General features: G+C 29.1%; 3 protein-coding genes across 3 annotated transcripts; 1 reads left to right on the forward strand and 2 right to left on the reverse strand.

Annotated features, from left to right (window-relative positions):
* Positions 1-1049: 1049 nt before the first annotated feature.
* On the reverse strand, positions 1050-7411 carry LOC145753318 (uncharacterized). Its single transcript, XM_082569727.1, has 20 exons — positions 7276-7411; positions 7074-7191; positions 6772-6912; positions 6572-6671; positions 6094-6228; positions 5774-5973; positions 5464-5608; positions 5321-5400; positions 5113-5257; positions 4850-5021; positions 4597-4676; positions 4383-4420; positions 3174-3293; positions 2999-3071; positions 2295-2388; positions 1968-2139; positions 1662-1806; positions 1513-1598; positions 1312-1456; positions 1050-1232 (listed from the first exon to the last, which is right to left on the reverse strand). The coding sequence occupies exons 1-20, from the start codon at positions 7376-7378 to the stop codon at positions 1050-1052; spliced, it is 2475 nt and encodes an 824-aa protein (XP_082425853.1). The 5' UTR covers positions 7379-7411.
* Positions 7412-16394: 8983 nt separating this feature from the next.
* Positions 16395-22144, reverse strand: LOC145753319 (uncharacterized). Its single transcript, XM_082569728.1, has 14 exons — positions 22042-22144; positions 21836-21953; positions 21499-21639; positions 21314-21413; positions 20861-20983; positions 20432-20631; positions 20211-20355; positions 20030-20109; positions 19737-19881; positions 19409-19580; positions 19115-19194; positions 16840-17011; positions 16561-16640; positions 16395-16430 (listed from the first exon to the last, which is right to left on the reverse strand). Exons 1-14 carry the CDS (start codon positions 22142-22144, stop codon positions 16395-16397), a joined length of 1695 nt encoding a protein of 564 aa, XP_082425854.1.
* A 681-nt stretch (positions 22145-22825) lies between these two features.
* LOC145752941 (D-amino acid oxidase-like) lies at positions 22826-26125 on the forward strand. Its single transcript, XM_082569318.1, has 6 exons — positions 22826-23010; positions 23175-23368; positions 23548-23767; positions 23943-24082; positions 24545-24753; positions 25283-26125. Exons 1-6 carry the CDS (start codon positions 22877-22879, stop codon positions 25493-25495), a joined length of 1110 nt encoding a protein of 369 aa, XP_082425444.1. The 5' UTR covers positions 22826-22876; the 3' UTR covers positions 25496-26125.
* Positions 26126-27293: the final 1168 nt, after the last annotated feature.

Below are 27293 nucleotides of genomic sequence, written 5' to 3' on the forward strand. Positions count from 1 at the left end.
ATAGCTTTATAATAAACAGAATTATCTTAAATTTATCTTATTATAATAACTCTTAGTAGGTCAATATGTTTTTAAGAACAATTTTAAAGTTTCTTTTTTTACTTATTAATTTAAGGAAAGGTAACAACGTTATTAAGTTTTTAAATTTAGTTTTTCGCGCAACAAATTAGTTATGGTTAAAAAAATGGTATCTTTGTATGTATGTCTTTTTAAACAATAGGCTACATTAGTTTACGATCGAAAACAAAATTTAAGCAAAGGTGGGCACTAAACCGTTAATGCGTTAATCGTTAATTAACGAAGTTAAATTTTTCGATAAAATTTAACTTTTAAGTTAACTTTAAAAATCGTTAACGAAACTGTTAACTTTCGTTAAATTGTGCTTCCGTTAAATTAAATCCGTTAATTTAATTTTTTTACAAGTTTACCATGGTAATATAAAAGTATATATGTTTTATTTTGCTGTTTATTGGGTTTAATCGTTTCAATTTTAAAGGATGTATTGACGATTATTGACTGACGTATAAACGATGTATTGACGACGATGACGATGTATTGAAATTTTAAACGATGCAGTTTTGAAAACGTCATTTAAACTTACGTTCGTGTAGTTAAAATATCAACTAAGATAAAAACTGCTGTTTTTTTTTAAATAGGGTCGTTTCTTTGTTTGTTTTATTTAAATTTTAACGTTAACGTTTATAGATAACTACCGTTACATTTTGTTATAACTATATATAACTATAAAAAGTTAAATTAAGAATTTGGCAATAAAAGATTAAATCAGAGTTTTTATTTAAAACCCCATTTTTACCGGGGTGATTTTTAGTTTCATATTTGTGAATTCGCCATTCCAAAGAAAAGGAGCCAATCCAAAACCATCTTAAGATTTTCCTATAAAAAAGGTGTTCTTACTGAATTTTTTGGTATTGAATTATGGTACTATTATGACTATCTCAAGAAACATAAATTAACCCAGTAAATTGCCTGTAAATTAATAAACCAGGTGCTTGATTGGGTTAGTTAAGAACGAATTAAAAACAAAAATATTAGTAAGTACTGTTCCAATCTTGTCCAAGTTGTGACGTCATGGTGTTTGCCATGCTGTCCATGATGTTTTTCGAAACTTCTCCTACTGCGAAAGTTTTTTGATGCATTTGAGCTGTCATGTTTGAAACCTGCATGACGATTAGCTCGCCACTTGCGGTGATATTGACAACTGTTAAGATCATCTAAAACAAACAAAATATTAATTTTGTTCACACAAAACTATAAAAAAATCATTGCTATGCAAAAAATACTGGTATATACCCCGCTCATTGTCATGGCTTCTTCCAAAGTTTCGTTCTCCATCATAACCATCATTGACATATCCATATTATGTTGATTCAACATTACTCCATCTCCTAACACAGACATAAGTGGCTCGTTTTCACACATTCTTATCATCATGGATCTGAATTAAAAATAAAACGGTATCATTAGGTTGTTCTATTGAATGTCATTTTGTACCTGTTTCTGTTACCGTATTGCTGAAATCCTGGAATCAACCCAGCCATTCGCTTTGTATTCAGCAAATCTTGCATTGCTTCTGGTGCCTGTTTGCAATTTAAAACAATAGTATATAAACTTAGATAAACTCGATATTAGTAAGCACTTACGTTTTCCTGAGTAACAATATACTCGCTGGCTCTTAACAGGTAAAAAACATTGAGGTAAGTTCGACTAAAATATGAGTTTGTTACAGCTTGCATTTCTTCAGTGGATTCACTGAATTCAGCCAACGGACCGGGCTCATAGTCATACCTGTAATGTTAAAAATATAATTATTTTAGGTATTTCAAGTCTAATTAGGGGTTAATTTCGATTTGATTTTATTAACGTTGGTTAGGACTAGACAACACTTGGACGTTCATTTATTGCATGTTGTGTTGTGTGCTTAATTACTTTAAGTATATTTTGCTAACCTTGTATCAAGTAAAAGGGTGGGCACAATTGTTCCATCAAAATAAAATATCATGCCTTCTTCTGTTATCTCATAATTCTGAAGAGTGGTTAAATCCATCGAAGCAATGTTGATCATCGTAGGCAATACTCTGAAGCGATCATCATTGGCGTTAATATCCTGAAACCTAACACCTAGAAATTGCGACATAGACGAACAAATTTAAAAAAAAATTCATGTGTGCATTAAAATTAAGTTTATCTAACTTATTTTAATCTATTGATTAAATTAAAGTTTCTAAATTAAAGTACTTACGTCAGAGCTTATTTGTTGTCGCAGCATAGGCTACCAAGGTAAAGTTCTTGAAAATCTTCGTTAATTTCTTCATTTTTAATAAAATCAAGATCAAATGGGGACGTGATGTTACATAATATTTCAGCTCTCTATAAAAAAAATTTTAAGTTAAGTTTCTTTAAAAACACATCTTTTTGAGATTATGAATATATTTATGTGTTGGTGTGCTGAGCCTTTAAAGCTCTTTAAAATAAATTGCAAATTAGCATACTTTATATAAGCCACTGCTTGTTATAAAGGCTCAATGTTGCAGTCGAAATTGTAAATTTGAAAGCATGGCACTAAAATTCACAGTTTGCATTTTGATAACTCTATCAAAATAGAAAAGATCATAAAAATTTTAGACTTAGATTGTAAGCTTAGCTTTTTAAGATTCAGGATAAAAATAGCAAAGCTACATTTAAACTTACTGTTACGATTTTGCCTGATATTTTTTGTATAATAAGCCTTATTAATATTTTATAGTACTTTATTGCGAAATATTAACACATAACCGTCCACAACTCGCATCACGAATACCTCATACATAACATTTCAATACTTTTTAACTAACAAGTCACGTGGTACAGCTCACGTGATAGAGAGAAGGTGTAAACACGTGACTATAGGTGTAAACACGTGGCTAAATGCAGATAACAACTTCAAGTAAATAAGAAAATGGCGAATTCGTTACATTACCTATGACCGACTTTTTTTAACTTGTTCTAATATGTGATCTGTGATTAAATCTAATGTTGCCTTTTCCGAAAAGTGTATAGATCTAGCATTAACTCTAAAAAGCAACATTTGTTTTTAAATATGCGTCAGTTGAACCTTAATTGATTAAATTTAATACAAATTATTCTAAAATGTTTTAAAAAAAAATTTTGCATACTCGCTTAGTTCAAAACTTAGAGTAAAAACATCAGATGGCATTTTAATAAATGTTCCTCCCAAATTGATAAACTGCGAAGGACGGTTGGTTCCAATATTCATAACAGGTAGCATAACGCAGCTAAAATTTAATTTTAATAAACATTTAACAAAAAAATTGAGGTAATTTAACCGTTTTAAAATCTCAAGTAAAATTTTACTTTTTTCGATTCCTTTCCGATTTAACCGAACTTTAAATCCAGGCATAGTCTGAGAGTTCACCATGCAAAATATTGCAAGTAGTCCAATCAGTATTAGCTTTATCTTTAAATGCAAGTTATACACTTTTCCAACTTTTAAAAAAAAAACTGAACTAAACCAAAATAATATTATAAAAATTTCACTAAACAGATATAAGCTAGATATATTTATTTATTAATGTACTTGTTTACATATGTTGATGGTACGAGACTGTATTCTAACACATTTTGCATTCGTTTTTTCGTAAAAAGCATTTTATACAAGTCTTTATGTTAAGTTTATATAAACATGATGTTCAATTTTTCTTAACCTAAAACTTTGCAAAGAAGTAGATTTGGTATTGCATCTTTTGCACGCTTTTAGGTCATGATTTAAGCTACTATATACACTCCGGGCAAATGCATTAATAATTTCTTAGGATTGTGTTTAAGATTTGTAAATGTAATCATACTGATTAAATGGCTAGAATATTTGAAGCGACATTTAATGCGACCTGGTCGGTATTTAGGTCAATGTTGCTTCTTAAAAATTTTACACGCTGAAGGAAACGAGTAAATGATATTTGTTTTAGTTTGATATCTTCTGATGACATTTTTATTGTTTGGAATGAAAGATGTGAACGAGTTTTTACAGAAACTTGTAATCATCATGGTTTGTTTTTATTATATCTTCATAGTAAACAGAATTATCTTTTACTTATTTATTAACTGTAACAACAGTATTTAAAAATCCGAATAAAAAATTATGTTTTGTATAATAAACAACTTTGATGTTCCATTTTTATCATTTTATTCAAGAAAATATACGAAAAAAAGCATCTAGCTTTTACGACTTTTTAAACCACACAAACTTGATTTATTATATTATTAGTTCAAGGTCGAAAACAGCAGTTAAGCATTCGAGAATGATTATTATATTATTTGTTCAAGGTCGAAAACAGCAGTTAAGCATTCGAGCACAACAAATTGACCTCATTAGTGCTATACCTCCTTCGATTTCAGCTTTTTCCTGTGAAAAATTAAGTAACTCAATTTATTGGCTTGATAATCAATTATGTGAATTTGCTTAAAGATAAACCTCATATCATATTAAAGTGTTTTGTTTGTGTCCTTACTAGTTTTGATATATTAGCTATGGATTTAAATTAACCAGAATTAATTAATTATAAAAAAACTTGTATTTACCGGGGTGATTTTTACTTTTATATTTGTTAACACTCCATTCCCAACAAATGGAGGCAATCCAAAACCAGGTTGAAATCTTCCTGTAAAAACGTTTCCCAACTAAGTTCTTATAATTATTAAGTTGTGATATCACATCGACTATTTAAGTACCAAGAATTAACTTAGAGAATTGCAGGTAAACTAATACATCAACCAGATGCTTGGTTGTGCTATGTAAAGACAAATAAAAATACGAATAAATATTTATAAGTACTGTTCCATTCTTGTCCAAGTTGTGACGTCATCCTTTGGGCCATTTCGTCCATCGTGTTCTTTGCAACCTTTCCTACTTTAAAAGTTTTCTGATGCATTAGAGCTGTCATGTTTGAAACCTGCACAAAAATCTTATCTCCACTTGTGGTGATATACCCAACTGTTGAGACCATCTAAAACAAATAGAATACTTTTATGTCTTACTATTCACTGTGTATTGGTAACGCTAAACATTAAAACATGCAAAACGAACTTGCTATATACCCCGTTCATTGTCATTGCTTCATCTAAAGTATCGTTCTCCATCATAACCATCATTGACATATCCATGTTATGTTGATTTAATATTACTCCATCTCCTAACACAGACATAGGTGGACCGACTTCACGCATTCTTATCATCATTGGCCTGATCGTGAAAATACGTCAAAATATTTAAGAATTAGCTTGCTTAAAAAAAATTTTGATATACCTGTTACCGTATTGATGAAATCCTGGGATCATCCCACTTATTCGTTTTGTGTTTAGCAACTCTTGCATTTCTTCTGGTGCCTGTTTGCAATTTAAAACAATAGTTCTTAAGGTCAGTTAAATTCGATATTAATAAACATTTACATTTTCTTGGGTAACAATATGTTCGGTGACACCTAACAGATAAAACACATGGAAGTATGTTCGACTAAAATGTGAGTTTGTTACAGCTTGCATTTCTTCGGTAGATTCACTGAATTCACCTAAAGGCTCCGGCTCATAGTCATAACTGTGACGTATAATATATAATAATTTTAGATATTTTAGGCCCAAGTGCGACTTAAAATTGTTTTATCTTTTTAATAGGATTAACCTTGATCGAATCTAGACAACACTTGTTCGTTTATATATTGTATGTTGTGTCTTTTAATGCCTTCAGGATATATTTGCTAACCTTGTGTTAGGAAAAAGAGAAGGCACTATGGATCCGTCGAAATAAAATATCAAGCCTTCTTCTGTGATCTCATGATTTTGAACTGCGGTCAAGTCCATTGAAGCGATGTCGTTCGGCGAAGGCAGCACTCTAAAACGGTTAATATCACCGTCTACTTCCTCAACCCTAACTTGTAGAAAGTGAGACATAGACGAACAAATCTAAATAAAAAATGTTTGGATTTTAATACATAAAACTGAAATAATTATCCATTTAAAAAATTTTGAACAACTCTATTTGATCTATTGGTTAACTCAACATTTTTTGGTTAAAATACTTACACCAGAGCTAATTTGTTGTCGCAGCATACCAAGGTAAAGTTCTTGAAAATCGTTGTTAAGTTCTTGGTCAAGTTTGCCATTTTTATTAAAACGAAGGTCAAAATCAGATATGATCACACAAGAAACTTCTCTCCTCTGTAATTTTTTTTATATTGTAACGTAAACTTGCCTTTAGTATTTTGTATAAAATATATATTAATATTTATTAGTATTTTATTGCAAAAAGTTACGTGCAACCGTCCACTAGCTCGTATCATGAATACTACCATACAATACAACCAAATACATTTAAGCTTACAAATCACGTGTTTCAGAACACGTGATAAATTTACGGTGTAAACACGTGATTTAAGGTGTAAACACGTGACTAGGAACAGATAACACTAAACGTAAATGGCAGATTCGTTACAATATGTTTAACAAAAAATTAATTTTGAACAAGTTTTATGTTAAGTATTTAAACTAATACTAAACATACACCATATAAGCTGTTGCTTGTTACAGTAGGGGTAATACGAAGTTGAAATTGTAAATTTAAAAGCACGGCACTTAAACTCCCTGTCTGGATTTTGATTACCCTGTCAATAAAGAAAGTTTACAGTTTATGTTGGAACTGTTTAGGTTATTTAACTTTAACGACAAAATAAAAATTTTCACTAAAAACTACTTAGAACTTACCCATCAGCGTTTGTTATATTAAGAAGAAATCTACCATCTAGTTTAACCCGTTTTAAGATGTGGTTTGTAATTACAACTTGATCCTCTACCAGCAAATCTAATGTTGCTTCTGGCGAAAACTTTACAGATCTAGCAGTTACTCTAATAAAACATTAGTTTAGAAGATTTTATGTAGGTTTGTTACACTTTAGAATTTTTTTAATACATTACTTTTAAATTTACTACAAAAATACTGGTTTTGCTTGTATAGTTTTCTTTATTTTAATAATTTTATTAAAAAAATTGAGAAATTGTTTGCATACTCGCTTAGTCCAAGGCTTGTAGTCAAAACGTCAGACAGTATTTCGATAAATGAATCTTCGAGCTTAATAAACTGCGAAGGGTTTCTCGTTCCAATAAGCGCAACGGGTCGCATAACACCTTAAAAACAAATTTAAAATACATGGTAACATATTTTTAGTTAAACTTATTTAAAAGTTTAAGATTTTTAAGTTTAATTTTTACTTCTTTCGAGTCCCTTCCGATTTAGCCTAACTTTTATTCCAGGCATATTCTGAGATTTTACCAAGCAAAATATTGCCAGCAAACCGAAAACTATTAACTTCATCTTTAAATGCAACTAATACACTTTTAAAAATTTCTGTAAAACAGTTAGCTTATAACAGCCTTGTTTTAGTAATCTATTTTTTCAACAAATAACTAAAATATACTTTATTATGTTTTTAGCAATTTATATTATTAGAAATTTAAACCCGCAAACAAACTTATTTTACACTCGTTTTTTGGTGAAGTTATTTTAGTACACAATACGCCTTTAAATAAAGTTTAAAATAGACAATTTATTAATCTTTCCATATCCTGAAGACGTTGCAAGGAAATAGATATGTTATTGCACCTTTGCACGCTTTTGAGCTACGACTTAAGCTACCATATACACCCCGGGCATATGTACTGGCATTTTTTATGGATTATATTGAAAATTTGCAGGTGAATGAATTTTAGCTTATAGGCTTAATTGTCCTGAAGCGACATTTAATGTATACGTGACCTAAACGGTGTTTAGGCCAATTCTTGCTTCTATAAAAGTAACATATTGCAACGTTTTTACACATTTCGATAGAAAGGGATAATCGACTTAATCGATGCGTATTTTGATTAATGTGTTTAATAACACATACTATAAATTTAGAAATGTAATTTTCGGGCTACTTAAGTTTTTACCGCATATAAACACATTAAATTATTATACAACAAAATTCTTTATAAAAAATATTTTTAAATTGTTTCAAGTTTTAATTGGCAGTAATTTTTTGCAACCAAATTTATTTATTTTAAGCTTTGGTGTATGTAGGTTTTCGGGTATTCATGAAGCTTGGCTTAGTATATTTCATCAAAAATAAATATGGTATTGCATTTATTTTACAAATTTACAAGACAGAAACATTCTTAGTTTGTTGTTAATTAAACAATATTACATCTTTCCTTGTACTACATCTCCTTCAATCTCTATTTTGTCCTAAAAAGAAATGACATGTGTTTTTATATAAGGTTTCGTCAGGGAACATTATATTATATTTAAACATAACTTAAACATAACTTATTGTTTAAATGAATACAATAGGCCTTGTCGAAAAGGTTGTTGAAATGTATGCACTGTAACTAAAAAAATTTGGTAAGAATTATACACTATTAATTTAAAAAATTAAATTTTTACCAGAGTGATTTTAAGTTTTGTATTTTCAATCAGGCTATTTCCAAGAAATGGAGGCAAACTAAAACCATCACTTAATCCACCTAAACAAAAATATTTTTATTAAAAGTTATAAGTACAACAACTCTTGTCATTAAAAGTAAATAAACAAATTAAAAAACAAAAATGAAACTGACAAAAAAAAACTATTTAAAGTTTTAAAGATATATAGAAAATCGATAAGCAGGTATTAACATTTGTTACTTATAATAATAATAATAATAATAACAAAAATTAAAAACGTACTGTTCCAGAAGTCTTGTATTGGTGGCAACATAGTATCTGCCATGTTGTCCATGATGTTTTTAGAGACTGTTCCAACTTTAAAAGTTTTCTGGTGCATTTGAGCCGTCATGTTTGAAAGTTGGGTGATAAATAACCGGTCATTGACTGTAGTGGTAGAGACGGCTGCAATTATCTAAAATAGGTGAAGAACAAAGTAAATTCTTAAATATTAAACCCTTTTATATATTTAAAATGTATTACTAAAAATGACACAAAGCTAGACAATTTGGTGAATAAACAACTACAGTACATACCCCGTTCATTGTCATTGCTTCATCTAACGTGTCGTTCTCCATCATAACCATCATTGACATATCCATATTGTACTGGTTAAACATCACTCCATCTCCTAGTACGGACACGGTAGGTCCAACTTCACGCATTCTTATCATCATTGATCTAAATTAAAAATAAAACGGTATCATGAGGTTGTTCTATTGAATGTCATTTTCTAGCTGGTATACCTGTTACCGTATTGCTGAAATCCTGGAATCAACCCAGCCATTCGCTTTGTATTAAGCAAATTTCGCAATTCTTCCGGTGCCTGTTTGTAATATAAAAATAAACAACACTTCGTCTAGCGCCAGTTTAAATTATCAAGATTTCGAACATTTTGATAACATTTTGTTAAAAAATTTAATAAACTTACGTTTTCTTGGGTAACATCAAACTGGCTAACCCCTAAAAGATAAAAAACGTTGAGGTAAGTATGACCGAAATATGAGTTTGATACTGCCTGAACATCTTCGGTCGATTCACTAAATTCAGCTAACGGCCCGGGTTCAAAATCATATCTATAATACAACATACCTTGGTGAACGTTAAGACTATAATAGATTAAGCATTAGGCTAACGTTTTTTGTCTATGAAGTAAAGTGCCTAAATTATAAATTTGCTGCTAACCTTGTATCAGGAATAAAGGTGGGAACAACAGTTCCGTCGAAATAAAATATCATGCCTTCTTCTGTGATCTCATGATTTTGAACTGCGGTTAAGTCCATTGAAGCAATGTCCAATCGTGAAGAAATTAATCCAAATTGATCATCACTGAAGTTTAGTTGTTCAGCCAAAACGACTAGAAAACTGGTCATAGACGAACAAATCTAAACAGAATTGATTGTATTTGATTTAAATACATGAATATATATTTAAAAATTAATTTTACACCACATCAATATGTTGTGGTTAGCTTAAGAAAATATACTATTAAGTTACTTACACGAGCATTAATTTGTTTCCGTAGCATACCGAGGTAAAGCTCCTGGAAATCTTGGTTAATTTCCTCATTTTCAATAAAATCGAGGTCAAATGGGGAAGTTATGTCGCATATTGGTTCGGCATTCTGTAAAAAAATAATTTCTTTTCATAGAAAAACAACTTATGGTAATAAAAGCTTTAGTATATTTTAAAGTGGTTGTGTAGCCTAATGGTTAAGATTAGAGCTTGTTTACAATACCGGTTGTCAATTAGGGCTTTGAACATTTAAAATTGCTACTAAATAAAACTTACCCCGTATTTTTCCATTGCTTGTTATAAAGACTCGATGATGCAGTCGAAATCGTAAACTTGAAAGCATGGCACTGAAACTCCCAGTTTGCATTCTGATCACTCTGTTTAAATAATAAAAAATGCGTTTGCCAGCTTACCGATAAAAGTCAGCAATTGAGTAGTCTTTTTACATCAAAGATTTATAAACATAAAAAATATAATTTCTACATTGGAGTTTACCTGTCACCGACTGATATGTTAAGGAGAAATCGACCATTTATTTCAACCTGTTCTAACACGTGATCTGTGATTATAACTTGATCTTCGACCGACCAACTTAATTCGGAATTTGCCGAGAATTGAACAGATCTAGCATTAACTCTAAAAAAAACGACATAAGCTTTCAGGGAAGCAAAATGTGACCTATTGTAGTTAAAAATTTAAATAATTTTCTAGTTTTTTATACACTATTTAGGTTGAAAAGTTACAAAACAAGAAGATTAATCTAAATACTAATAACAGTTTTTATATATACTCGCTTATTCCAAAGCTCAGCACAAAAATGTCTGATGGCATTTCGATAAATGATTCCTTCATATTAATAAACTGCGTAGGGTGATTGGTTCCAATAAATCTGACAACTTGCAGAATTCCTTAAAAACGTTATATTAGATTAGTTAAAAGCACTTTGTTACCTAATAATTTTTATTATTATTTACCTTTATCAAGAGCACCACGATTTGCCCGAACTTTTAGTCCAGGCATAGTCTGAGAGTTAACTAAGCAAAATATTGCCAGCAATCCAATAATTATTAGCTTCATTTTTAAATGCAACTAATATAACTTTTAATTACCTAAGTCATAAAAATAATTTAAAACATTTTACTGATTAGACTTATTTAATTTAGTCATCTATTTTATTCAAAATTTTCTCATCTTAAGCTAAATTATGAGTTTTTAATAACGATAGCACGAAACTAAGGGTATTAAAACCAACTTTGCATTCGATTTATGTAAAATTATTTTATACAGAATAAGCCTATTACATAAGTTTAGATAGGCATGTTGTTAAACCTTTCCTAAGTTAATACGTTGCAAGAAAATAGATATGTTATTGCATCTTTTGCACGCTTTTATGTCACGATTTAAGCTACCATATACGCCCTAGGCTTATCTAGTGGCAATTTAGGAAAAATTTTGCAATTTGCAGAATAATAAATATTGATTAACCTCAAGATTATCCTGAAGTCACCCTTGTTAAGTTTATGTGACCTGGTCGGTATTTCGACCAAAAAGTTTTAATGTGGTAAGTGTTTTGCTTACGTCAAGACTAAGAGTGAAAGAAAATGACAATTGTATTTTTTAAATTACCTAAAGGTATAAGGTGTTTAAGTTTGACAGGGTGTTTTTAACTTATTTTCTTGTTGTATTCTATTAAATGTAACCAACTACATTGGCTATCTTTATTCTACTGTACTTTTAATAAATCTTTTAATTTTAGCCTTGGACATAAATTACTCTTCAGAGAGTAAATCCAACTCAAACAGTTTTGATGCAGCTTAAATCCAACTCAAACAGTTTTGATGCAGCTTATACCTATTCGCTTATGTAACATATTACAAAACAACTACATATTACTTTATTTTTATATAAGTTAAGTATATATTTTAGCAAAAGGCTAAAACTCTTGGCTACTCTTTAAATAATAAAATCTAAAATTATTCTCGTTTAATGTGTTTTTATTAGATCGAATTTTAGGTTTTTATTTCTTAACATTCGACTCAGATTTTTTTTCAATAAAATAAGCAACGTTTTTAAAAATGAAATGTTTTAGACAATTTAAGTTTTTTAAGCATAATAACAGGTGCGACTTATTTTACATTACTTTGTTTTCATAAAAAAAATATTTTAAAATTGATTTTCAAACATTGTTAAACCGTTGATGTGGGCAAGTTTTTGAGTATTATTAAAACTTTGCTAAGTATATCTCATCGAAGATACATATGTTATTGCATTTATTTTACAAGTTTACAAATTTACAAGACAGCAATGTTTTATTTTATTATTAATATACAATGTTACATATTTCCTCGTACCATATCTCCAGCAATCTCTATTTTGTCCTAAAAAATGACATATATCTTAAAAGTTTTAATAAAAACATTGAATAGTAACTTTTAAACATATTTTATTGTTTTAATATATACCATAAGCTTTATCTGAGAAGTTATAAAAACAAATGCACCCTTACTAAAGTTTGGTAAGGCGATTACACAATTAATTTAAATATTTTATTTTTACCGGAGTTATTTCAAGTTTAGTGTTTCCAATCAGGCTGTTACCAATAAATGGAGGTAATCTAAAACCACCAGTTAATCCACCTAAACAAAATATTTTTATCTAAAATAAAAACTACAAGAACTTTAAAAAAAAATAACAAACTGAAAAATAAAAACAAAATTAATAGAATAAAAATTGATTTAAAGTTTTAAAGTAAAATTAAAGAGCTATAAGCAAGTTATAAAGTTTGTTATCTTGAAAACAAATTTAAATATAAAAAATAAAAACAAACTGTTCCAAAATGTTCGTAGTTGTGGCATCATAGTGTCCGCCATGCGGTCCATGATGATTTTTGGGACTTCTCCTACTTTGAAAGTTTTCTGATGCATTTGAGCGGTCATGTTTGAAATTTGGATAACGAATAACTGGTCATCGACTGTAGTTGTCAAAACGGCTGTGATCATCTAAAAAAATAAGGAACAGATTAAATAACTTAATAAACGTGGCTATTAAACCATTTAATAAATTAAAGATGAATTACTAAAAATGCAATGAAGCTAGATTATTTAAAAAAAATGCAAATGAAGCTAGATGAATTTAAACAACAAACTGAAATTGTGATAAAACTATTATTTCATATAACAGACCGAGTTCATTGTCATTGCTTCATCTAATGTATCGTCCTCCATCATAACCATCATTGACATATCCATATTGTATTGATTATAAGTAACTCCATTGCCTAACACAGCCGTAGGTGGTGCAACTTCACGCATTCTTATCATCATTGACCTAATTAAAATATATATTAACGTCATGAGATGTTTGTATTTAATGAACACAATTTTCTAGCTGGTATACCTGTTACCGTATTGCTGAAATCCTGGGATCAACCCAGCCATTCGTTTCGTATTCAGCAATTCTCGTAATTCTTCTGGTGCCTGTTTAAAACATAAAAATAAACAATACTTAGGCTCAAATATAATTTAACTACACTTTAAGAGCATTTTATTAAAAAAAAATATTTTATTTACGTTTTCTGGTGTAACATCGAACTGGCTAACCCCTAAAAGATAGAAAACGTTGACTAAAGATTCACTAAAATACGAGTTTGATATTGCCTGAATATCTTCGGTAGATTCACTAAATTCAGCCAACGGCCCAGGCACAAAATCATATCTGTAGCATATCAAAATCAAGTATAGTTACAACTTAGTTGTTATTAGGGTTATAATAGATTAAGCACTAAGCCAACATTTTTACCCAATAAATGCCCTAAATACATTTTGTTGCTAACCTTGTATTGGGAAGAAATGTAGGCACGATAGTTCCGGCAAAGTAAAATATCATGCCATCATCTGTGATCTCATGATTTTGAACTGCCATTAAGTCCATTGAAGCAGTGTTGAATCGTGAAGGCATTAATACAAATCGATCATCGTTACTGTTTAATTGTGCAGCCAAAACGACTAGAAAACTGGTCATAGACGAACAAATCTAAACAAAATATTGTCGTTTAAGATAAGTAAATTTGTCAGCACTAAAAATTAATTTTAAACTACCTCTAAAGGATTCTGGTAATTCAGGCAATCATACTATTAAATTACTTACACGAGCATTAATTTGTTGTCGCAGCATGCCAAGGTAAAGTTCTTGAAAATCTGGGTTAATTTCCTCATTTTCAATAAAATCGAGGTCAAACGGCGATGTTATGTCGCATATTGGTTCGGCATTCTGTAAAAAACAATTCCCCTTTTTATTAAACGACAATTTATGGCAATAAAAGATTTGTAGAATATTTCCAAAGGGCTGTGTTTAAACTGTAGTCTACCCCATATTTTCCATTGCTTGTTATAAAGACTCCATGGCGCAGTCGAAATTGTAGACTTGATAGCATTGCTCTAAAACTTCCAGTTTGCATTTTGATCACCCTGTTTAATTAAAAAAAGAAAATAAGGAATTAAGGTTTAGTTTGTAAAGTCAGCCTTACAACATTGGATAAACATAATAATATTCAACTAAAACTATAGATTATAGCTAACCTGTCACCAACTGATATGTTAAGGAGAAATCGACCTTCTATTTCAACCTGTTCTAATACGTGATCTGTAATTATAACTTGATCTTCGACCGACCAACTTAATTCGGAATTTGCCGAGAATTGAACAGATCTAGCATTAACTCTAAGCAACAACATTTGATTTTAAATATGTGCAATATACTAGTTAGTTTTACAATTTTTAACAATTTGTATGTTTTTTACTCATTAGTTTGCAAAGTTACAAAACAAAAACGATTTAAAAAATAGTTTTTTGTATACTCGCTAATTCCAAAGCTTAGTGTAAAAATGTCAGAAGGCATTTCAAGAAAATTTTCTTTCATATTAATAAACTGCGAAGGATTATTGGTTCCAATAAATCTGACAAATTGCATAATTCCTAAAGATCATAATATTAAGTTATTTTTTTTAATGTATTGCGTATTTAGTTGAATTAATTTATGCTTTACCTTTATCAAGACCTCCCTGGTTTACCCGAACTTTTAATCCAGGCATAGTCTGAGAGTTGACCAAATAAAATATTGCCAGCAGTCCAATAACTATTAGTTTCATCTTTAAATGCAACTAATACAACTTTATAAATTTATTTTAAAATGCCTGAATTCAAAAAATAAATATAAAACATTTTACCAAATAGACTTATTTAATTTAGTTATTTATTTTTTTTAGAATTTTTCTATTTATAAATGAGACTGGTAATTTTTTTTTCGTTAGTAAAAAACAAAGGGTATAAAAACTAACTTTGCATTTTTTTTGTAAAATTATTTTTCTACACGATATGCCATTACACGAAGCTTAAATAGGCACGATTTTAACCTTTTTTATAACACGATTTAAATGTTTTAAGACGGTAGGTATGTTATTGCATCTTTTGCAAGCTTTAATGCTGCAATTTAAGCTACCATTTACGCTTCAGGCATATCTACTGGCAATTCAGGAAAATTTTTTTTTAATGACTAAATGTTAGATTATCCTTAAAACGCATTTGTCAGCGTTTATGTGACCTGGTCGGTATTTTGGTCAAAAACGTTTTTGTGTTGTAACATTTTTTGCACACGATAGGGTTAGCAAATAGGTGGCAAATGTTCTTTCTTAAATGACTTTTTTTTAGGAATTTTTAACACAGTTGTACAAACACAATATAAAACCGTAGTCACATTTAAAAAAAATGTCATATGTTACTTTTTTACGTTACTACACTGTTTAATTAGAATTTAATTTTAAACCTTAATTTAACCGCTTTATTTTACTCAAGTTCAACTTTGTTCTAAAAAAAAAAAATTGTAACTTCTTATCAAAATCCTTTATGTAACATATATATATTTCTTTTTTTGAAGTAGGCTAGAACTATTGGTTTTATTTTCTATAATTACACAACAAGATATTTTTCGGTCGAAGTGTTTTATGGGATAGAATTTTAAGTTTCTATTTCTTAACATTTAACTAACATTCTTTATTTAGTAAAAAATAAGTTAAATTTTGGTAATGTTCTATTTGTGGTAGTTAAGTTTATTAAAGCACAAAAACAAGTGCGAGTTATTTTATATCAATGTTCGTTTTTTTTGAGTTTTTGAAATTGATTTAATTTTTACTCTAGTATTTTATTTATTGCAATTAAAAACTTCATTTAAAGTGTTGATATAAACAGGTTTTTGATCATTTTATTTTTTTTATTACACTCACATTTGGTATTGATTTTTTTACAAATATACAAGACAGAAATAATTTTGACTAAATATCATTTAAATAATATTACATTTTCTATTGTACCATATCTCCTTCAATCTCCACTTTGTCCTAAAAAGAGATCATATGTGCATTGTAGGATTTATTTCAAAATTAAAAAGTATGTCAAAAAGGTTATATAAAATGCAAATAAAATATTGGTAAGATAAATACTGCATTTTTAAAAAAAATTTATAATTACTGGAGCAATTCTAAGTTTAATATTTTCAATTAGGCTATTTCCAATTAACGGGGGAAGTCCAAAACTATTATTAAATCTACCTAAAGAAATTACTTTTATTTGGAGTTAATAATATTACAATTCTTGCCATTAAAACTTAAAGAACAAATTGAAAATATTAAACAAAACCAATAAAATAAAATTAATCTAAAGTTTTAAACAAAAATCAAAGAGCTATTAGCAGGTAATCCTATTTGTTTCTTTGTGAATAAACTTATATATTAAAAAATAAAAATAAACTGTTCCAAAAGCCTTGCAGTTGTGACACCACAGTGTCTGCCATGTTGTCCATAATGTTTTTAGAGACTGTTCCAATTTTAAAAGTTTTCTGGTGCATTTGAGCAGTCATGTTTGAAAGTTGATTGATTAATAACTGGTCATGAACCGTAGTGGTTGAAACACCTGAGATTATCTGAAATAAACATAGGACAGGCTAAATAACCTAGTATCAACTTGGCTTAAAATCAATAAGATTGTTATAGAGCCATCTAATTTACTTAAAACAAAATAACAAACTAAAGCATTTTTAAGAATTATGACAAGGATTTGTAAAGAAATGAATATTAACTTAAAACCTAGATTATCCTAAAGCGACATTTGCAAATGTAAATGTGACTTGGTCAGTATTTAAGCCAAATTTTATTTTTGCAAAAAAGATGATATTAAATTGCAACTCTGCACGATTTAAATAATGATTTGAGATAACATAAACCCTTCTGGCGTTCAGCTGAATTTTTTAAATACAAGTTCAACTTAGTATATCCAGTTCAAATAACTACAAAATGTATGCTAGATCATTTTGGCGCTTATAGATAGATTTTTCAAATACCCGTTTAACTTAGTATACCTAGTTCAAATACCTACAAAATGTATGCTAAATTATTTTGTTGCAATATTATTGGTGAACTTTGGTCTTCAGGCCAATTTTGCACCAATAAACTCATAAAATTGTAATGTTTGTTTTAAAGTTTTGTATATTTTTTTACAGTTTGAAATAAAATTTTAACATATTTTTTTCTCCCTAATGCACTTTACTTTACAAATTTACATACGCCTTATTGCAAAAATTAGTATAAAATAGTGCTTTACAGCTTCTAAAACGTATTTATTAGCGCTAGCTTATTATTTGTGTGTTTGGAATAACTTTTTTTATGAGTTAAAAGTATTGTATTGTAAATTTAACGTTTAAAAGGTGATTTTTTTGTGATAAAATTTACTATTTTGATGTTTTCCAGTAAAATGTTTTATTAGCACACACATTAGGCGAAACTTAATCTTTTACAAGTTTGTTGCACATATACAAAAGACTCGTTATTTAACAAGTTACATTTATGGACCAAGACAGCAGGAAAGTAGCAGACGACAACAAATGTAATCTCCTCCACTCTCTAATTTTTTGATCGAGCTCCGTTTTTTTCGGGAAAAGATATCCTGGATTTCGAGCTCTAAAAATGACATCATAACAGTTACATCAGCAAACAAAATGTCAGCCAGTTTATAAGATTTTTTAAGTTTATAAGATTTACTTATGTTCACCTTTTTTAAAAGCTTCACGATTTGCTTGAACTCTCAATCCAGGCATGTTTTTAGAGTTAGCCATGCAGACCAATGCTAGAAATCCAAATACTATAGCAAGCTTCATTTTTTGCAACTAATACAGTTATAAATACTGATCTATTAGTGTGATTTTATAATATGTTTTATTAAACAGACTTTTTATTTACGAATCTGCTTAAACAATATTAAAGTTATTTTAAATGTTTTTTTTAATATGACTTAACTCTAAATAAATTTACTTTTGTTTTCCTTCATCATATGTAATGTTATTGTACGCCTGCAGCAAGACTGTTTTTTAAAACAATTGACTATTGTTTCCCATGTTATTGTTCCTCTTTTTTGATGGATTGATGTTACTCTATACACCCCGGGCTTATGGACAAACATTTCTCCGGCAATTTTAACTTTATTTGGCTTTTTAAATGTGGTTTTAGTACCATTCCAATGTAACCTAGTGGTCGGTATTTGGGCGTCTGTAATATTTATGTTTAAATCGATAAAAACATGTTTGTGTTATTTAGTTTTTGTGTAACGTTTTAAATAAGGTCATTCATGTGTGAAAATAGCAAGACAATAATTAATTAAAACTGTTTAAATTTTTTTTTTAACTGTCAAGCAAGGCAGATCTTTTAATATACCACTACAATTTCGAATTGCATTTATTGTACATATATAAACGTTAATGTTATTCAAAATAAAACGTTTATGTTCTAATCATTACTAAGTCCCCACCAACCTCCATTTTATCCTAAAAAGCAATAAATATCCAAATTTAGCCAAACATTTTAAACCAAGCATAACTACTCTTGCTTGCAAATTGATTTAAACAAAACTAACCTAAATTGTTAAGGCCTTAGAACTTTTAAGTAAATACTTTGAAACTTTTCTTATGTTAATGTTACAATATAAATGTTTTGTCAATATAGAATAAATACTTGTTATAAATTAATATATTCACCGGTGTTATTTGAAGGTTCATGTTTGCAAATCCAGCGTTTCCAATAAATGCCGGAAATCCGAAACCGCCTGCTAATCTTCCTAAAAGATAATTTAAAATGTATTTTTTTTAAATTTGTATTTATATTATTTAACAAAAATTGCAATTTCTTAATTACAAATCTAATTAAAATTCTTTAAATGATTAAAAGTTTATACATACACTAACATAAAAACCAATTTAAACATTAGACATACGACCCTTTTTTTAGCAATATTGTTGTTATTTAAAATATTTTAGTATATTTATTATTACTGTTCCATTCTTCCCGAAGTTCTGACGTCATCGTATTTGTCATGATATTCATAATGTTGGCAGGGACTCTTCCAACTTTAAAAGTTTTCTGCTGCATTCGCGGATTCATGCTTAAAAAACGAATAAAGAAATAGTCGTTGTCTTCAGTAACTGTTGAAACAGTATCCATGCCCTATGAAAAAACAAAAAAATATTTTGCCACATATTTTTTTCAACATTTTTTTAATGCCCTGAAATTAAACAAGTTGACATTATTATATATAGCCAGGTTAAATAAATGTCAACCACAAAGCCCTATTTATTAAGTATTTAAGTTCAGTAAGTTTACCCCTTGCATTGCCATTGCTTCATCCAAAGTTCCGTTTTCCATCATAACCATCATTGACATTTCTACACTGTGTTGATCGATAATAACTCCATCACCAAGTTCTGAAGTTGACGGGGCTGTTTGTCGCATTCTTATCATCATAGGTCTAAAAAATATCCAAAAGCATGCGATAAATATTTACCGCCTCAAGGGTAATGTTATTTTGTAAAAGGTGTAACACTATGTTGTTTGCGACATCATTTAGTGTGTATAAAGATTATTGAAAGACACACAAGTTTTTGAAAATACGGTACCTGTTTCCGTACTGCTCAAATCCTGGAATTAGACCGGCCATTCGTTTTGTATTTAGCAGCTCTCTTAAATCTTCAGGTGCCTGTTTATAGCATACTAATCAAAAAACTATATACGCCAAATGTGCATATTAAAACAATAAAATATTGGTGGTTTAGTTTAATTATGTTTTTTATTGCCTACGTTTTCTTGGGTAATGACAAAATTGCCCTGGTTTAAAAGATAATAAGAATTGCCAAGAGTCTGGCTAAAATAGGAATTAGTAATCAATTGCAGATCTTCAGTAGATTGACTAAAATCCGCCAACTGGGTGGGTCCATAGTCATAGCTGTTGTAAATAATACTTAATTATTATAAACATTTTATATTAGTTTAATATATTTCATGTTTTCTTTTTAACGTACGTGGTGTCAGGCATAGTTATTGGGATAATCATTCCGTTAAAATAAAATATAATCCCTTCTTCCGTTATCTCAAAATTTTGAGTTGCGGTCAAGTCAATCATGGCAACGGTTAATGGGCTTGGCAATATTGCAAAACGATTATCATTGCCAAAAGTTTGACTGGAGAAAATACCTAACAAACGAGTCATTGATGAACAAATCTAATAAAATAAAAAATTTGTTTAGTTACATTCCCACGTATAATAAATAACTGCGTTAAACTATTTTAATTTTTTTCTAGTTTTTTGGGTAATTAAAAAATTGTCTTGCTTTTAGCTTAACGCTTGATAAGGAAGTATGAACCATTCCATAATATGAGTGAATGTGATTTAAAACATCTTGTATTTTTACTATTTTTAGTTGAAATTAAGTCTAAGGTTTGTTACTTACACCAGAGCTTATTTGTTGTCGCAGCATACCGAGGTAAAGTTCTCGAAAATCTTCGTCAATTTCTTCATTTTCGATAAAATCTAGATCAAATGGAGATGTAATATCACATAATGGAACTGTAGTCTATAAAAATATTTGTAAAAAATAAGTTTTAATAAAATAGCCTGTAGTAACGATTTTGCCTGATATTCTTTTGATAGTAAGCTGTACTATTAATTTATAGTTTATTATTGCGATAGGTTACGTGCAACCGTCCACTATAGCTTGCATCACGAATACTCATCTAATAAAATACATTTAAACAGTTAAAGCAACAAGTCACGTGATAATGATAAGGTGGAAAAACGAGACTCTAGGTGTAAACACGTGACATAGAATAGATAAGACTTAAGAGTAAACAACAATATGGCGGATTTGTTTCTCTATATTAGTAATAGGGAAAAGTATACATACCGAAATTCTACCGGAATTTGTAATTTGAGGTTTGTGAATCAATCGAAATCCTAAACCTGAAAGCATTGCACTAAAACTTCCTGTTTGGGTTTTGATGATGCTGTTAAAAAAAATATTTGTGGTATATATGCTAAAGTGCATGCTACATTAAATATTAAGTTAGTATGTTATACGCGGGTGCTCACTTGTTACCAGCCGATATGTTAAGGAGAAAACGACCTTGTATCTCAACCTGTTCTAAAACATGTTCTGTAAATACAACTTGATCTTCGATCGACCAGCTTAAATCAGAAGTTGGCGTAAATAGAACCGAAATAGCAATTACACTAAAAAAACAATTTATGTTTTACAAAATGCTAAATGTTAGTGACGTTTTTCGAATGCAAGACTAGAAATATTGCGAAAACTTTGCATTTCATCAGCGTTTATTGTCACAGAATTTTATTAAAATTGAGGTTAAATTGTAATTTTTTTATGTTTTTTGTTCGAAAAAATGTAAAATGTACATATACAATTGCTTACTTGCCTAATCCAAACCTCAGCGTTAAAATTTCAGAAGGCATTTCGATAGAAGTCTCCTCCATACTAATAAACGCAGATGGATTTCCACTTCCAACAAATCTAGTAAACTGTGTAAAGCCTAAAAATATTTTGTAGTTAAAATAATTAAGAAAACTGATTTATCAAAAATAAAATATATTTTAAAAAAGTGAACATAAAAGATTTACTTTTGTCTATAGCTCCACGATTCGCTCGTATTTTCATTCCAGGGATAGTTTGAGAGTAAACCATGCAAAAAATTGCAAGCAATCCAATAATTATTAGTTTCATCTTTAAATGCAACTAATTTAACTCTTTATAAATACCAATTGAACTTAAAGAAAATATATCTAAATTTAAAATTTTTAATTTATTTCACTTTCCTTTCTATTTTATATAACCACAATACGAAATATTTTTTAGGTTAGTTAACAATGGCAAAATCTAAAATTTTAAAACAGACAATTTATATTCACCTTAAAAAAGAAAAAAATTAGAAACCATTTGCTGCATTTATGTTTGATTTTATATCAAGATTTTGCTTATACACCCGGGGGCTTTCAACGTATAACATTTTTACATGAATTTAAGCATAAACTATTGATCAAAAATTCGATTACTTGAGGGTTATGTTCAACTAGCAAATAAATTATTAGTTGCTTTTTATTAGGTTTATGCGACCTGATTGCCACTAAAAAAAGTATAAAATTAATTTAATTTTAACTACCAACATGGGCACTTTTTGGCTTTTTAAAACTGAAACTATTAGTTTGTTTTTTGTTATACTCTTTTTTTGGTTAATTTTTTTCTATTCTATAGTTTTCTAGGTGCACAATTGCCAACTAGGCCTTTGTGTTTTGTGTAATCAGAATATACTGTGTTTGTGTTTAATATGATATCTATGAAATCGGTGAATCCCCCTTAATTTGTCGTAACTGTAGCTGTTATATAACATAAATGTAAACAAAGTAAGAGTGTACTTTGTACGTGCAGTTAAATTTGTTTTACATTTGTATCAGGTGAATGACAACGATGCTTCGTATAACTGTTGTTGGTGGGGGAATAATTGGTCTATCTTCAGCTTATGCTTTATCAAAAGAGTACCCGAATTCACATATTACCCTTGTTGCTAAAGATTTAAGTCCAAATTTAGTAAGGTAAAAATTTCAAAAGTTTAGAGTGTATAAATTATATTTTGTACTGTTTGTATGCCATAAGTTGATTTTTAAAATAAAAATCGACACTTAAATTCTACTAATTAAAGTCAACAAGTAACATTAAATGCATTATTCAATGTTAAATAAACCTTTTTTTTAAACAGTGACCATGCTTTTGGTCTTGCATTAAATCGCAGCAACAATATAACAGATGGACCAAATGTGATGCACAATGTTTTAAAAACAATAGATTATTGTAAAAATATGCATCCCACAACCGCTGAGTTTGCAGGAATAAGAAAAAGAGGTTTCTTTTTCTTAGCCAACCACGACACAAAAGAGGGCCTTCAAAAACAATGTAATTAAACTTTTTTAACCAAATAAAATAAGAATTTAATGCTACAAAACTAACTTTTTTTGTTAAAGGTTTTTTTTTATTTATACAGCAAAAAATAGAAAATTACATAAGTTTTTATTATTTTATTTTAATCCAAATGTTTTAACCTTAGTTGAAATACTGTTTATTTTTTTATTCAGTAAATCCACTAATAGAGACTGTCGGGCCTTTAAGAAAAATTTCTTCAACTGAAATGAAAAATCTTGGATTTACTTTTCAAAACAAAGATCTTCAATTGGTATTCAAGGGTGAAACTATTACAGAAACATCGTTGCATGGTTTTGTTTCTTCTGTTTATATATTCGATACTGGAAAATATTTACAATGGCTTTTAAATGAATTAAAAGCTTTGACTTTAAGGTTTTTTTGTGTTTTTTTATTTTAATTTTGAATGTTTTTGTTTTTAGTTATCTTACTATACTGTAGAACTTAAGTTATATAACAATGGTATTTGTAATAGGCATAGTACTTAGGGTAACATACCAATATAGTGCTACTATTATTAAGGTTAAAAATTATCCTTTTTATTTTTTAGCAATGGTTCAAAACGGTTCGAACTAAAAAGTAAAAATCTTTACTCACTAAATGAAGTTGAGAATTGTGATCTTGTGGTTAATTGTTCAGGTGTAGGTGCAAGGGATTTATGTAATGATGTTAATGTTATTCCAATTAGAGGTGAGTAATATCTATATTTTTTGGGGTATAATTTCAATTTAATGGGCTTGTTAAATTTTGTGCTTCATTACATGTTTGCTGCATTATTTTTGTGTTCAAGTCTTATAATGAAAATTTTTTAGAGATTTACATAAATGTGTTTAACTTATTTGGCTTATCAACTTGTTAAAGTGAAAAAACTTTGTTTATTTTTAATTTGTAACGTTTTTACATTAACCATTAAATTTGATTATATAATATTTATAAATACTAAACAGTAAACACGTGAATGTTCACGAATCCTTTTTTTGTTTACATTGTTTTGTAATGTATTTTAAAACGGAAGTAACGGTATACACATAATGCTTTTGTCATGCTTTTTCGTGCCAAAAAAACTGAAATATATATTATTTTTTACACATTCACATTATATTTTATATATATAATTTTTTTTTTTTAATTTTAAATGTTTTAATTTTTTAGGCCAGTATCTTCGTATTGAACTGCCCGATCTTGAATCGTTGGTTGTAGCGGGAAATACAGTTTTATGTCCACGGCAAAATGATGTTTGTCTTGGTTCTTTGTACCAAATGAATCGCACAGACACTGATACGAATGAGGTTGATAACGATGATGTGTTTAAACGATGTTCTGTACTTGTTCCTCGAATTAAAACGGCTAAAATTACGAAGGTATGTTGTTTTTGTGATATAAAGGTTTTTAGAAGTATAAGACGGTAGTGTTGTAATGAATCCATCATTTTTTTATTTATATAAAAGTGTTATCTGCATTTAGTCACGTGTTTACACCTATCGTCACGTGTTTACACATTCTCTCTATCATGTAGGCTGTACCACGTGACTTGTTTGTTAAAATGTATCGAAATGTTATGTATAAAAGTAATCGTGATACAAGTTGTGGAAGACTGTACGTAATCTTACGCGATGAAATCTTGTTAATATTACTACGGCTTAATATACAAAAGACTATCGGGCAAATTACCTTACAGTGTTTTTGTTCTATCAAAGGCAATAACCTTTCCACGTAGATTAGGGTGGTAAACGAGGTTACTACATTAACTGCTATTATTAATTAACTGTCTTACAGCTAAGAGTGTGTTTTTTTTTTAAATAATAATTTAAGGCATAAATGTTATTTTTTGATTTTTTTTTATGAATTGAGCAATTACTAAAAAATTTAAAATTGACTTAATATAAACAGAAAGCGGCAGGGATTCGTCCTGGTAGAATAGGAGGCGCGCGCATGGAATTAGAATGGCTAAATCGTAAAAATCCAACCGGTTTAGAGCCTGCAAAATTTCCAGTAATTCATAATTATGGTCACTCAGGAAAAGGTGTTGCTCAGCATTGGGGATGTGCCTTAGAAGTAGTTAAGTTATCGAAGTCAGCTTTAAATACTATATCTAAGCTATAATTATACTAGTGTATAGATTTTTTTATAATTTAAATATAATTATTATAAGCAACTTTAACTGTACATATTTTGTTAAATATATTTTTAATTATCCAATTTTTGTATTTTAAAAAAAATTATATAAGTTATTATTTTAACTTTAATCTTAAAACGTAACAAATATGCAGTAGCAAAACTAATTTGGTGATTTTTATGTAACGACTAACATAACCTAATACCTATTTGCATGTTACTAATAATCTATATTTTGGAGGTATTATGGTGTTAGCTTAACATCGAATAATATTTCTTGGTAAATCTGGCGTGTTATAATTTATTGCTTGTACATTTAAGCAGACTGATTCGACCTTTTAATCGCTTTATAATTTACAATCTAAGTCAATTATTATGTTTGTTAATTGATATAAATATAAAAAATTACAATTTTTTTTTTATCTACTATAATAAATTATTTAGTCTCGTTCACAAAAATCCTAAATTATGAAATTATATTTTTTTCTTGCTTGTGTGGTTTGTTACAGCGACTGAAGCGTGGGCGCACGTTTACATTGTTTATTATTAAACTTGTGTAATTATTGATGATACATTATCATTAGCAAGCTTCCGCAAATGAATATTGAATAAATTAAATGATAGTGTTAACTAGTGTTGTGGTTTATATAATATGTAACGTTTAACCAAAAAGGCATATTGCGATTGTTAACTGGTTGTAGTTAGATAGCTGAAGCCAAAAAATATACCCAATGCAGATATGGTTTGTAATATAAAGTGACAATTTCTACATACAATTTTTCATATAGTTTAAACTTTAAAACTGCATATGCTTATAAACTGTTGGCGGTTCGACACAATAATAATTCGTTTTATCCAAGTAATGCTAGAAACGGCGTGAAACGGGTTAAGCGGAAATACTAATATCCGTTTTGCGCTTAAGATGTTTTCTACTACATATTTTTTTTAGATAGTCAGGTACAAATTGTGTGGTTAAATATCAATTCAGGCTAAATTTATGTTGTTATTAAGCACTTAACTGGTTAAATAGATAATCACGTTATCGGCAATGCTATGAAACGAGAAACTGTAATTTTGACTTAATTTCATTTTGTTAATAGTATTATGTATTTCAGGTTGTAAATAGTATTATGTATTGCATTAAATAAGTCGAAGTTTTACAAAAAATGGTATTTAAAAGCTTTCGTGAAGCTTGTGCCCCGTTTTTGGGTTCTTTTTACTCGTTTCTTGCAACGATTTCTATATGTTTATTTGGATTAACTTTCAAATATGTTTCCAGGCCATCTGGTTTACAAGCCACATTCGTTCTGATGTGTGTGTTTTACATGGCATCTCTTCCAGTTACAACATACAAACTAGTTTATCTAAAAAAGACCCCAAGTAGCCTTCCATTGAAGATTTATATTTATTTTTTGATGTGTATTTTATCTGGAATCTGCGCATGTTTGTTAACTGTAGTAGCTCTCGAGTATAGTTCAATTGCTGATGTATATGCGATTGGCAGTTCTTACATGATACCAATGCTGTTATTTTCTTATTTATTTTTAAATGGTAAGGGTAATCTCAGTAAGGTAGTATAATTAAATAAAAAAAATTATTATGAAAATTCCTGAAACGTCTTGAAATAAATTATAACCAATGGTAGCCTTAGATTTGTTGTTTAGAAAAACCGCACTGGGTTGAAATATTGTTGGCACTCGCTTCGGTCGGCGGTATTTTTTTGGTGGCAAGACCATCTTTTCTTTTTGATCAGGGGATCGTGTACGATTTACCCCAAATCAAAGGA

Source organism: Corella eumyota, chromosome 5 (genome assembly GCF_963082875.1).
Source record: "Corella eumyota chromosome 5, kaCorEumy4.1, whole genome shotgun sequence".
In the NCBI taxonomy this organism is placed as follows: domain Eukaryota; kingdom Metazoa; phylum Chordata; class Ascidiacea; order Phlebobranchia; family Corellidae; genus Corella; species Corella eumyota.

Excerpts from the sequence above, each read along its gene's own strand:
- LOC145753318 (XM_082569727.1), bottom strand. The coding sequence starts at position 7,378 with ATGAAGTTAATAGTTTTCGGTTTGCTGGCAATATTTTGCTTGGTAAAA. Across the intron at positions 6,913-7,073 it reads ACAAGCCTTGGACTAAGCGA|AGTAACTGCTAGATCTGTAA; the intron begins GTATGCAAACAA and ends ATGTTTTATTAG. Across the intron at positions 3,072-3,173 it reads CTAAGTTTTGAACTAAGCGA|AGTTAATGCTAGATCTATAC; the intron begins GTATGCAAAATT and ends GTTGCTTTTTAG.
- LOC145753319 (XM_082569728.1), bottom strand. The coding sequence starts at position 22,144 with ATGAAACTAATAATTATTGGATTGCTTGCAATTTTTTGCATGGTTTAC. Across the intron at positions 19,882-20,029 it reads TTTGAGCAGTACGGAAACAG|ACCTATGATGATAAGAATGC; the intron begins GTACCGTATTTT and ends GATATTTTTTAG. Across the intron at positions 19,195-19,408 it reads ACTTCGGGAAGAATGGAACA|GAAGATTAGCAGGCGGTTTC; the intron begins GTAATAATAAAT and ends ATTATCTTTTAG.
- LOC145752941 (XM_082569318.1), top strand. The coding sequence starts at position 22,877 with ATGACAACGATGCTTCGTATAACTGTTGTTGGTGGGGGAATAATTGGT. Across the intron at positions 23,369-23,547 it reads AGAGGGCCTTCAAAAACAAT|TAAATCCACTAATAGAGACT; the intron begins GTAATTAAACTT and ends TTTTTTATTCAG. Across the intron at positions 24,754-25,282 it reads AAACGGCTAAAATTACGAAG|AAAGCGGCAGGGATTCGTCC; the intron begins GTATGTTGTTTT and ends TAATATAAACAG.